This window comes from Myotis brandtii, unplaced genomic scaffold (assembly GCF_000412655.1).
Source record: "Myotis brandtii unplaced genomic scaffold, ASM41265v1 scaffold155, whole genome shotgun sequence".
Taxonomy (NCBI): domain Eukaryota; kingdom Metazoa; phylum Chordata; class Mammalia; order Chiroptera; family Vespertilionidae; genus Myotis; species Myotis brandtii.
The window spans coordinates 2,228,731-2,242,012 of NW_005355621.1; the positions used below are offsets into that span (position 1 = coordinate 2,228,731).

General features: G+C 44.2%; 1 protein-coding gene across 3 annotated transcripts in view; it reads left to right on the forward strand.

Annotated features, from left to right (window-relative positions):
* The window catches only part of APPL2 (adaptor protein, phosphotyrosine interaction, PH domain and leucine zipper containing 2), a 33,552-nt gene that overhangs the window by 971 nt on the left and 19,299 nt on the right, over positions 1-13,282 (forward strand). For 2 of the 3 annotated variants that reach the window (XM_014535991.1, XM_014535992.1), the window contains exons 2-5: positions 2,469-2,583; positions 7,500-7,559; positions 8,082-8,153; positions 12,336-12,423. In XM_014535991.1, coding sequence (XP_014391477.1) covers positions 2,469-2,583; positions 7,500-7,559; positions 8,082-8,153; positions 12,336-12,423 — 335 coding nt within the window. The remainder of the gene's footprint in view (positions 1-2,468; positions 2,584-7,499; positions 7,560-8,081; positions 8,154-12,335; positions 12,424-13,282) is intronic. The other variant, XM_005861667.2, reaches the window with a different exon arrangement.

Genomic DNA, 13,282 nt, shown 5'->3' on the forward strand with positions numbered 1-13,282 from the left:
GGGCCTATCGGGGTCCCTATTGGGCCGGTTGGCCACTGCTGTGCATGTCATAGTGACTGGTCGTTCCAGTTGTTCTGGTCGCTTGACTTTTATATATATATAGATAGCTCTTAATATGCTATATAATCATTTATTATTGTCATCATTGTTTTATTAGTCATTTATTCATGTCATACGTGGACTCAGTCCTTGCCATTAGGAGCTTACAGTTGGGCTGGGAGACAGAACAATTACTTCAGAGTGTTAGTTCTAGGAGAGAAGGGGACCCAGCGGAATTGTGTTGGGCACCTAAAAGGAGGATGATGGTGAGAGTTGAGGTTTATTGAATACTTTTACATGGATCATTTCATTTAAATTCTCAACAACTCTGTGAGGTGGGTATTATTCTTATCCTCATTTTATATAGGTCTAGAGCAGTGGTCAGCAAACTCATTAGTCAACAGAGCCAAATATCAACAGTACAAAGATTGAAATTTATTTTGAGAGCCAAACTTTTTAAACTTAAACTATATAGGTAGGTACATTGTTATTAACTTAATTAGGGTACTCCTAAGGCTTAGGAAGAGCCACACTCAAGGGGCCAAAGAGCCGCATGTGGCCCAACGAGCCACAGGCCGACCACAGGTCTAGAGGATTAAGAATTCTGTTGATGAGTAACTTGTCCAAGTCCATCCCATTAATACATGGCAGAGCAAGTCAGCCTGAAGTCAGAGCCCAAACCCTTAATACTAAGCATGGGAATGGTAGCCTGAACTAGGTTAGTGGCAGTAGAAATGGAAAGAAGTGGATGAATTTCAGAGGTATTTAGTGCGCGGATCAGAAATTGATTGGATGTGAAGTGGTCGGGTGGGTAAAGGATGAATCAAGAGTAATGCCCAGGTCTTTGAATTGAACATCAGTGTGGATAGTTGGGAAAACACAGGAAGAGGGGGGTGTGTGTGTGTGTGTGTGTGTGTGTGTGTGTGTGTGTGTGTGATGGCTGGGATGTCAATCACCCAGAGGTCAGGCCAGAGATGTAGATTTGCAAGCTAAAATGTATAATGCAACTATAGCTTACTAATTGGAACTAATTCTTTGACCAAATGAATTGTGTTGATTTGTAATGTTGCTTGCTTCTTTGGTATGACATGCAGAAAGAAACTGGGCACATACTTTGTCAATTTTTTTAAGCCCTATTTATATTGTATGTCTTCGTATTTTTTCCTAATTATTCAGAATTGAAGAAAATAGAAATTTTTTTTTTACTGGGCTTATATCTGAACTTGTTTGCTGTTCAGCAATTTAAATATTGTCGTGAAATGATTTGTTTTCTGTTTAAGGTGTAAGAACACCAAGACTTAAGGGACTGTGTCTCTGCCACTCCCAGGGGTCTCTGCTCTGCCTTTCCATATCTGTCAGAGTCATTTGCTTGGAGATGTTCAAGCGCTCTCTTACGCGTTTTGTCTTTTGAGCCAGAAAACTACGTTTTGCCAAAGTTAAGTAGGTTTTGCATTCCAAAAGGCTGTAACTGGTTTTTAATTCACACCACATGACCATCACATGGGTTCTCCTCCCAGCCAGAAACCCTTCCTCCTGCCTCGGCATTTCCTGCAGCAGAGGCTAGCGGGAACAGCTGGTTAGTGCTGCCAGAATCAGCAACAGCACCAAGCTTTCACATCAGCTGGGTCAGGGTCATTGGTTTCTCAGGTTTAAAGACTTAGGTGTTTTGTTTTGTTTTTAATTTTAAAAAAAACTTTCCTGACCCCTCTTTGATGGGTTTATTTATATATATGTAGTATTATTTCCCAATGTTTTCATTCAACTTTTTTCACTAAGTTATGTTTTCTTGGTTTACTTAACATTGTTCCTTAAATACTTTATACCTAGATCTGTTGAATTAGATTGATACAGTTTTATTTTTAAAAACAGAGGTACTTATTAGCAAGATGTAGTTTTTCATTATATTTTAAAAACGAGGTTTATGCTTCCAATAAATGATAAATGTTCATAAAAGATATTTTAAATCGGACCATGTAGTAAATTGCTGTATTCTGATATAGCAAATGCCCTTCGTACCTGTTTTAGGAAGAGAAAGGGCAAGACAAACTAGAGGAAAGTTATGTGCGCAGTTTTGCTGATTGTGGCTTGGGGGAGATTTTAAATTTTATTTAGCTTAAGTGCTAGAATGAAGTGACAGTCTAAGCTGTCTTCAGCATTTTATAGCAGGCCTGGGGTCACATCTGGTCTTTTCACTGTCAGGTGTGCCTTTGCACACGGTGGGAATGGAGTACTCCATTATACGTTTTTCGAATGAAGGAAGCTGTACGCATTTCTCAGGCATTAACAAAGCAGAGACAGGTTACTTAGAAAGATCTGCTCTGTTTCCAGCTATTGGCTAAAGAAGTTAAAAACCTCTGTAGTGTCTGAATGGATGCATATTCTTACCTGAGCTATTGCAGCATTCTCCTAAATGGTCTTCCTGTCTTCAGGGAGGTGTCCCCTTCAATCCCTGCACCACCCTACAGCTACATTTATCGCATCCGAACCGCCCTTCCCTCCCTGGCTTCAGATGCTTCTGTGGCTCCCTGTGACAGCGCAGCAGAGGTTCGTGAACTGAGCATCAGCCGCTCCTTGGCTCTTCTTTCTATGCCATTCCTACTGCCAGACACCCCCACTCACCCCCTCCCCTGCCAAATGCTCTTCCTGGCTTTTAAGACTGACCTCAAGTCCGAGATGTACCTGACACCTTTCCTTTCTAACTTTTCTCCCTTCCTGGCCAGAATGCACCTGTGTGCCCAGGTGCCTGTGTACTTGTTTGTCAGAGCACTTACAATATAGCACGTGGGGTTTCCTTGTCCTTCTTCGGACTGAGCTCCCTGGGAGCAGATTCTCTGTCTCCCATGCCCAGCACCAGGCCTCCCCCCCTGAATGTTTGACACACAGGTGTCGAATGAAGGACTGAATTCAGAACGTCCCCTCCTCGGGTCCTTAGCTAGGGCGCTATCATCCATCCATCATCCAGACTAGAGCCCAGTTTTCTTTGACTCCCACCTCCTTCCCCACTTAGAACATGCTGCTGTTTTGCCTCAGGAATACCCCGCAGATCTCTGCCACCTTCTCCTCTTTCTGGTTCGGGCTCAGACATTTGTATCTCTCACTTGACTTCTTCAAGTGGTCTCCTGACCCTTGTGCCATGGTCCCCTTCAGTGTTTCCTTCTGCCACAGCCACTCATGATTTTTCTTTTGCTCATGTCCGATCGTGTCATTCTCTTGCCCAACTCCCTCCGGGCTTCCCTGTTGCCTCCAGAATCACGGCCTGCCCCAAACTCAGCTTTCTGCCTCCGTTCCTGCGGCACTCCCCCTCCTCCCATGTGCCTCCCACCCCGAGGTCTCCTGAGCTAGAGCGAGCCCTGACCCCAGCTCTGGGGTACGAACTGGCACATGGGACTGTCAGCCCCTTGGCTGTAGGCAACATTATGGCCACATAGTTGGAATAGGTCAAAGCAGATGCCTCCATTTTGGCTGACTGTAGTGGGTTTCCTCTGCCTCTGCTCCCGTCCTCTCCCTCACACTCAGCATGGATGGCGTGTCCGCAGAGGCTTGGGGGCTTTCAGGTGGCCTTTGCAGTTGGGAAGCGCTCTGTGCCACCATAAGGTAAACACTCCTTTGCCAAAAGCTCGGTTTTCCTTTCATGTTTGCCAGTCGCCGGTCTTCCTGCCTTGGCGACAGCCTTTGGAAATTCTGTTTAACATAGGACAGTGATGGCGAACCTATGACACACATGTCAGAGGTGACACTCGAACTTATTTTTTTTGGTTGATTTTTCTTTGTTAAATGGCATTTAAATATATAAAATAAATATCAAAAATATAAATCTTTGTTTTACTATGGTTGCAAATATCAAAAAATTTCTATATGTGACACGGCACCAGAGTTAAGTTAGGGTTTTTCAAAATGCTGACACGCCGAGCTCAAGAGGTTCGCCATCACTGACATAGGAGATCCTGTCAGTAAACCCTTCACCGGGTCACCTTTTTAAAGAATTCTTAGGAGGCAACAAGGAGCACAGGTAGTAAGCAGATTGCTGTTGCAGAGCATCAAAAGAACCTGACTCTCAAACCCATTCAGGATCTAAGAGGCCACCTCTTTTGCTGGACCACAGCTAGAACAGTGTGGGATCTATGTTCCTATCAGAGGCCCTACAGGGCCTGCCCGCTGAGTACTAACTAGCTGTCGTGTGGGGTTTTGGGTTAGAATAGCATGGTGTTAAGAATTTGGACTTTGGGTTTTGAGTCTGCCAGCTCTGACTTAAGTCTTTGCCTTGCCAGTTACAAGTTGTGTGATTTTAGAAAGCTATCCTTTCTGATAGTCCCTCTCTACCTCGTAGATGCATTGTTAGGATATAATGTGATCGTATATGAAAAACATTTAACAACAATGCCACGTGCTAGGAAGAACTCAGTAAATGTTAGCAGCCATCTTGATTATGATGATGACCAATATTTACTCTTTACTCAAGCTCGTTTTGCAAGTCTTGCTGCAGAGATAATTGTGCGGACTTACCTGACAGGGTGTGGATTAATTAGCTGATGATGGTAAACATTTCATAAACCTTTGTCTACAGTACAGTAAGGTGAGTCAGGTTACAGCTGGTCTTGTAAGGTGCTCTGTACAGGGAAGGTTTGTTTCTTTTCAGGATGCGTGACGGACCATTTTGTGCTTCTGGCTTATTCCCAGTGAAATTGTGCTGATAGAACAGAATCTTGCTGCCTGAAGTCACACATGAAAATATACAGCGTCTTCATACGGGATTTCTAGGGGAGACGTGGCAGAGTCCACTGGGCACGGTGTTGGAGAGCAGCTGTTGTGTGTCGTGCCCCGCTTCCCTACGCTGCGGCGGGTGTGTGAGCAACACACACATGCTCTCCTGTAGCCTGGGTGCAGTCTGATGCTGGCAGCTGCCTGGCCGGTTTTTCCATTACATTTGCAGCGCTTACCAGAAAGCTCGAAAGAAGAGAAGAATTCAAGCAGCCCGTAGCCCTTGCTTGTTTGGAAGGCAGGGAGGGTGGCATCATCTCTGTTGGCCAGTCTCTAAAGGATACAGATATGAGGGAGAGATATTTTAGACTTAGCCAAAATAAAAAAATAAAAATAAAAAAAAGAATGAGTTAGAAGAATAGAAAATGATTCTTGAATCTGAAATAGTGTAGCTTAAAGGAGAGCCTGCTGAGGGAGCAGTGGCAGAGAGGTGGGCCTTCTGAGACATTTACTGTCTAAAGCAGGATCAGCAATATCCTGTCCTATTTTTATTATTTTTTTTTTATTTTGGTAAGTAGAGTGTTTTTGGAATGAAGTTACACTCATTCATTTATGTTGTTGGTTTGGCTGCTTTCATGCGACAACCGCAGAGTTGAGCAGTTGTGACAGAGACCATGTATCTCACAAGCCAGAAATAATTACTGTCTGTCCCTTTGCAGGAAAAGTTTGTCAACTCTAGCCTAAAGCAGAGATCTTCTCTACTATCTCTAAGCAGGACTTGGGATTTTAGAGAGTACTGTTTAAGCATCAGGCAAACTTGGATTCATATCCCAGCCCAGCTGCTGACTGGCTGTGTGGCCTTGGACAGGTGGCTTAACCTCTCTGTGCCTGTTTCTTCACCTGTAAAACTGAGTTAATAATTAGAACCTGCCTTACAGGGTTGTGAGAATTAAATGAGCTAAGGCCTGGAATGCACTCAGGGGGCATCTGGCATGAATTAATTGTAAATTAATTGTAAATGTTAGCTGCTGCTGTTAGGGTGATTCTGTGGGTCTATGAAGTGTAGTCTGCATGGTGCTGCCCCAGGCAGATGCCAAGGTAGCTTGAACAAATCCATTTTAAACCCATTGCCACTAACTCAGAGGAGTAAGAGAGTCTCCGATGTAGCTGAGAATTAGCCCAGTGGCTGGGCTAAGACCCTGTTCCCATGCACTCTGATCTTCAAAACAACACTGCTGAAGATGGGCTGTCTTCTGGCTGTTGCTTCATCCTTGTCCAGTCATTTGTGACGTTTCCTTGTAGGATTAGGAAGTATTTTCCTCCCTGACACCATGATTTCCTGGTATTGTTTTAAACTTAGAATTCAGATGAATCTTCTAAACTTGTTCATTCATTCACCAAACATGTGCCTGCCGTGTGCTGGGAACTGCTGCACATCCCTGTCTGGATGCTGACACAGTGCTTGTGGACTGGTCACTGGCCTTCCTCCTGGCTGCCAGCTCTGGCTAGTTTTGAAAGGGGTAGCACCCCAGTAGGATGCCAAAGCCAGGAACTTTCATTATGTTTGCTTGGCTTTATCTTGGGGAAAAGGGGAGAGTGCCACATTTCAGGGTCCATTAATGCCTGTTCCTTGGAGCAACTGAAGGAAGTCAGGGAAAGGGTTAGCCAGCTGGCTGTAAAGAGGGTCCAAAAAAGGAGGATGAGGCTCTGCTGGGTCTTGCAAAGGAGGACCGTGAAAAATAGAAAAGTCTCTGCAGAACTGAGGCCTTGCCCCTAATGAAACAGCAAACTCAGGAGAACCAAGGCCAAGGCAGGCTGGCCCCTCCTCTCCCCACCTCCATCTCCTGCAGGTCAGACCTGGTGGCTCTGCCCTTCCGTTAGGAATAAGCCGTGAATCTAAAGAGAAGCTTTAACCGAGCTTGGGAAACATAAGACACGTTTTCTAGGCTGGATGCATTGGTGGTGGGGATAGTTACAGAAAACTGCTGTGGAGCCAGAGATTAGAGGGATGAGTAAGAGAAGAGGAAAATGGACAGTGAAAATTGGCACAAAATGGGCCTCCCCGGCTTTGCAGCCGTGCTTCTGTGTTACAATCCATCATTACCGACCCAGTGCTGTTGGGTATGATCGGATCATGTCCTGGTGCTGCTGAAATCCCCATTTCACCTAGAATGAAGTCTGAATCTGGGCCACCGCGTCCTGCGTGCCCTAGCTCTGCCTGCCCTGCCAGCCTCGTCCTGCCTCCGTGCCCTGCACCCCTTACTCCACTCCTCTCCCTGTATAGCTCTTCCAACAGGCTGTACGCTTTTCCCACAGGAGAGTCCCTCCTGGAAAGCTGTCCCCATGGCTCACTCCCAGTCTTTCGTCAGGGTCTGCTTAAAGCATCTCTTCCTTACAGACCCTCCGGCTCTTCCTGTCAGAACCCCCTAATGCATCCAGTATTCCCTTTGCGGTTCTCATTATGCTTACAACTACTTTTTTGATGTCTGCTTTCCCAGTAAGCCCTGTGGGAACACGGGGACCATGTCTTTGTTGACCCTGTTATAATTGTTCCTTACATTTCTTTATTGACTCAGTAACCAGGAGCAATACTTTGTAAATGGTTGGGGGCAGGGCACAAGCTTTAACCTTTTATTCTACAAATAATTTCTGAGCAAAATAATTATTTTACACACATATTTTAAAGGAATTCTCTGAGGTGCCATTTTTCAGTGACTGTACACACATTGGACAAGTCTTACTTGCTTTTCTCTTCTCCGCAGAATGAAATGTGCCTGGCCACTCAACAGCTTTCTAAGCAGCTCCTGGCATATGAGAAACAGGTAACTTGATACTTATATGGCATGTGATGTTGTGCTCAGGACTTTCTTAACTGGAGTTCTTTAAAAGAAATTCTCCAAAGGCTTTTTTAAGAGACCTTCTATCCTCCTTCCCCCTTTCCCTCTCTTTTTTTTCATAATCCATTTCCATTTTTTCTTGCCTTTTCCTTTCCCCTGATAAATTCTCACTGGTGATTATCTTAGAGTCTGTATGGTGCCTTCTCACTAGTCTACAGAAGTAATCAGCTGCCCTTGAGGGAGAGTTCATGGTCCCTGAGAGACTACAAATGAATTGACACTAACAATTCCAGGAAATAAGTGCAGATACCATGATGTCTGAACAGAGGGTGATGGCCAACGAAGGAATAGTTTGGGAGGGGCAGTTGTGTGCTAGACGCTCTAGCGTGCCCTGCTCTTGGGAGAAGAAAGGAAGTTGGTGTGGAGGGTATGTGTGGTGGGGTGAGGCCGTGGTGCTGAATTCCCAAGCATTCCATAATACCTGGCTCTCTTATTCTTTGGGCTTAGAATTTTGCTCTTGGCAAAGGCGATGAAGAAGTAATTTCTACACTTCACTACTTCTCCAAAGTGGTGGATGAGGTAAGTTAGCAACATGGCAAAAAAAAAAAATTGTTTTATTTTGGTCCGCTTTCCATATTTAGATACCTACTTAAATATCCGAGATGTTATCTCAACTTGTTGATATTCCAAGGTTTGTTTCATAAAAGAGATTGTATGCTATCATATGTTCCCAGTTTGAGGGGAAGGGTTTTGATATACATGAGCAATAAACCAAAAGAAAGATTTCCAAGAATTTAGTTTCCTAAGGAGGGTGCATTAGCCTCTCAGAACTGCTATAATAAATTACAAGTATGTGGCTTAAAACAATAGAAATTTATTTTCTTACAATTCTGGAAGCCAGAAGTGTGAAATTGAGGTGTTGGCAGGGCCATGGTTCTCAACCTTGGCTGCACATTAGAATCACCTGGGAATCTTTTTAAAATCCTGATTTCTGGGCCTCATCCTCCGGAAATTCTGTTTCTTTGTTATGGGTTGGGGCCACAACATTAGTGACAAAGGAACAGAATTTCCGGAGGAGAGGCCCAGAAATCAGGATTTTAAAAAGATTTCCAGGTGATTCTAATGTGCAGCCAAGGTTGAGAACCACTGCTCTAGGGGATGGGGGGGATCCTTCCTTCCTCTTCTGGCTTCTGGTGGTTCCAGATGGTTCTTGGCTTGTGGCAGCATCACTCCCACCTCACCCTGCCTTCACATGGCCTTCTTCCCGGATTCCACCTCACCCCCCATGTTTGTTCTCTTTTCTGTGTCCTCTCTTCTCATAAGGACACTTGTCATTGGATTTAGGGCCCACCTGGATAACCCAGGATGATCTCATCTCAGGACCCTTTGTTACATCTGCAGAGACCATTTTCTCAAATATTCACATGTTCGGGGTGGACATTTCTATTTGGGGGAGCAGGATTCCACTCACTGAAAAGGGTTTCATACAAATGTTCTGGTAGCTGTATCGTATAATCTTCTAATCTTCTTGGAAGGTTTGTGGAAACAGGTATTATTGTAGGAAAAGTGCATAAATCCTAATTGTAAAAAAAAAAAAAAAAAGAGCTCAGATGCTACTAGTGCTGGGCAGAATCCTCTGCAAAATTAGGTAGATTTAAACTGTTTCATCTTTCAAGGAGTTTGCAAACTTATCATAGAAAATCGTGACAAAGAATAAGCAAAAAAAGAGAATATGCAGATGCCAATGAACTGTTGAATCATTAATACGAAGTAACACTATCTTCAGATTATAAAATGAGAAACTAACATTCATGTAAAATTGTACTGATAGCATTTCCATTCATTCAGCAAATCAGTCCAAGTTCATTCGACAACCGTGATTGACCACCTGCTGCTTAGCAGGTGCTGTTCTGGGCACTGAGGATGCACCAGAGAACAAGTTGACCGGTTCTTTTTTAGCTTCATCCTCTACCCCACTACTGTGACTTTCTTTAAAATGTGTGTTAAAATGGATGGATAATATAATTAGAGAGGAGCAAAAAGTAATTTTTTTGGAAAGTGAGGAGAAGAATGTTTATTAACAGTGAATAAATAATCCAGGGAAAGAAGCAAAAACTACACCCACTGAAGCCATATGTTTTCTTGACTGGAAGACAGTGGCTAAGGACATGTGGGTAGTCGTCAGAACCAAGATTTCCAGATAAAGATATTTACTCGCAATCATATTTTCATTGGCAGAAATGATGATGATTTCAGTGGAGAGTAAATCACTCTCAAAGGATGGGGGCCTGGAAGTGTGACTGTCTAGTGGCATCATGGCCTCCTGGAAGTTCAGCACCTTAAGGCATTTTCAGAGATGGAAGTGAGAGCAGTTAGCTCAGGGAAGAGGGGAGTCGCTTTTGAGGTTATTTTTCTACCTGGGCCTATACCAGATTGAAAACTTTTCAAGACAAGTAATTTGACTCCGAAGTTAAAGAAAACTCCAAATAAAAGTAGTTTGTGCGGCTTATATTTAATAGAATGTCCTGGAAGCAGATCTCCGTGTAGTGGCATGCAGAGATTTTGGCATTGGTGATTCCCCCGAAAGCAAGGTTTCTTAGTCACTTTCTTGGAGTTCATCTGAGACAGGAAGTCGTCGTCATTATGGATTCCATTGCTGAGTGGGTGTCAGGCCCTCTGCTCTGAGTGTTTTTTATTCACGTTCCTGCTTTATCCTCACAGCAGCCATGCAGGGAAGAGGATGGGTCCCCATTTTCTCTGTGACACTGCGGAAGTGCCAAGAGGTCATCTACACTCTTGTCCACTCTCCTCAGAGAAGACACTGTGTTTAGAAATGGTTGTCCCATACCTCTCCAAAGCCCCAAGGCAAAAAGTGGGTGGCACGCACCCTTTGAACCTTAAGAAGAAAGTAGGAAGAAAATGAGTAGCTAGGAAATTTGCCATTCCTGAAGTGCATAACCATTGGAATGCCACTTATCTCCCTGAGTTTTGGGTTCTTCATCTGTGGGAAAGCCCACTTAATTACAATGTTACAAAGATTAAATGAAATGATGTATATCAGATGTTGAGCCCAGAGACAGGCACATAGTAGGTACACTTGTTGACTTTCACTCAATTAACTTAGTAAAAAAAACAGTCCATTTCTTATTGAAGTTATTCAGGAAAAATCATTAACACATTCTATCCTGATGGCTAATTTAGAGGCGTGACTGTCTTCGTGTATTTCCAGCTGGACAAAGCTGCCATGCCTTGGCTTGATTGACAGATGGGGAGAACATTACCAGCTCGGCCTGTAGCTCCTTGCCTGGCGAAGGGTCGACCTTGGGCAAGGCTTTAAGTTTATTAAAGCAGCCTCTGCAGGAATAGCCCTGAAGGACCAGAGGACTGGGGAGACCTCTGTGTAGAAGGAGACTTGGATATTACTGAGAGAAACTGCCCCATGTTTACTCCAAAAAGTGATTGCTGGGTGACGCCCCTATTCACCCAGCAGGAACCCTGGGGCATCCTCAGTAACCTCTGCAAGTCTGGGCCCAGGGAAGATCCCTTCCACTGTGTTTGTTTCTAATTGCTACTGTCTGGCTGCCAAAACATTTGAAGTTTTTGGCAGCTTTGTGAGCATGAAAAAGTAACTCTATCTCAGACAGTGGAATAGGAAGAGCACGGCGTTTGGATTCTAATAGCCTGGGATTAAATCCTAGTCACGCCACTTACTTGCCTATCTGTAAAACAGGAATAATAAATAATGCCTAACTCACAGAGCAGGTAAGACTGAGAACTAAAGCATGGAAAGCTGTCCTACAGAAAATGCTCCAAATGGTGGTGCTGATGGGGTTCACTTATTTCTCCTTGACCACTGACAGCGACGGGATTTAGCAAGGCCTTGAGATAGAAGGGGAGAAAGAGAGGAAGAATCAAGAGCTGTTAGAACTGTCTGGTGTGGAGGGTCACGTTTGGATACAGTCGTCTCATTCTTAGAAAGGTTTTTTTTCTAAAGAGCAGAGGCCTGGGGTCTGGCTGAGTTGTTTCAGTAGGGAGCTTTCTTTGCCGGAGCATATTCCCAGGCCCACGCCCGCAGCTGGCTGTAGTTTCAGGGTTAGAAGGCTCCCAGCAGGCCTGCCTTTCAAGTGTGACTGCAGCCCTCTGCAAGTGAGAGAGCTCACAGTGGCCTGGCGAGGCTGTCACTTGTGCTGAGCGCTCCACCCAGTGAGCTGTGTTCACTGCAAGCACATCACAGCACTCTTGCTCCCCAGGGGGTGTGGCTTAGACTGAGAACACCGAGCCAGAGTTTGCACAGTAAGCAAACGATAACTATGGCTCAGACTCCTTTAGCAAACTTAACTGGTCAGTTAGAACCTCACATTTAGCGTTTAATACCTCTAGGCCCCTGGTCGGCAAACTGCGGCTCGCGAGCCACATGCAGCTCTTTGGCCCCTTGAGTGTTGCTCTTCCACAAAATACCACGTGCGGGCATACACGTACAGTGCAATTGAAACTTCGTGGCCCTTGCGCAGAAGTCTCAGTATTTTGGAAGAACCACACTCAAGGGGCCAAAGAGCCGCATGTGGCTCGCGAGACGCAGTTTGCCGACCACTGCTCTAGGCCAACATCATTTACTGCTTTAAGAGGGTATTTATTTGCCAAAGAAGTATAACTGAGCTCTCTAACCACTCGGAAGTGTTCATCGCGATTCCTTGGTAAAATAAGATAGTTTCAGTAAAATAGTGGATATAATTTTCTTCAATAGATTTCTCTTTCTTTTAGCTTAACGTTCTCCATACAGAGCTGGCTAAACAGTTGGCAGACACAATGGTTCTACCCATTGTACAATTTCGAGAAAAGGATCTCACAGGTAAAGTAACTGAATTCAGTGCCAGTTACCTTTAAAATATTACTTCATTTAATAATAATTCGTACTGCATTAATTTCTTTAAATGCGTGGATTACTGAGAAATGCCCTTTCTTGTTGAGTAGCTCAGTTTAACTAACTTGCATTGAATCCCCACTGTGTTCTTGGCTCAGCTAAAGGAGGTCACAGGCTAATAAAACAGACTTGGAGTCAGACAATGGTAACATCATGTGATGAGGGCAGCAGGACAGAGACGTTCAAGGAATAGCAAGAGGGACAGAAAGACGTCATTGCCCTTTTGAGGACAGGGTGCCAGGGCAGGCTTCCTGGAGAAGGTGATCTCCTAGCAGGGCTTTCAGAGCTGAATTTGTGTTTACCGAGCACACAAGATAGCAAGGCTTGTATTACTGCCTGGTGCATTTGTAAAGGCACGCTATTCTTAGGGATGTAAAGTGGTGGGAGGCTTGGATATCATTTTTAACCATCTGTACGCCATAAGCGTCTATAGACGCAAGCGGCGGACCTTTTTTAATTAAATTCAAAATATCATGGCAGTTAACTGGTTAAAAGAAATGTTCTGGAAAGAAAATAATCATCCCCTAAGACCTGGGTTGCCTTTTGGTTTTGTTTTTTGGGAGGCAAACCTGGAATTGAGAGTGTCTGCTCACAGCTTTGGTGACAGTGGTCTCATGACTCCAGGAGAGCTAAATGTGGATTAGGAGTATTTACCCAGGATGCTGATTTTTTTTTTTTAAGGAGAGTATCAATGAAAAAAGTTAAAGTGTCCTTTTCTGATGACACCAGGAAAAATTTGAAGTGTTGGTGCAGGTCATACTTGAGTCAGCATCAGAACCAATTTAGA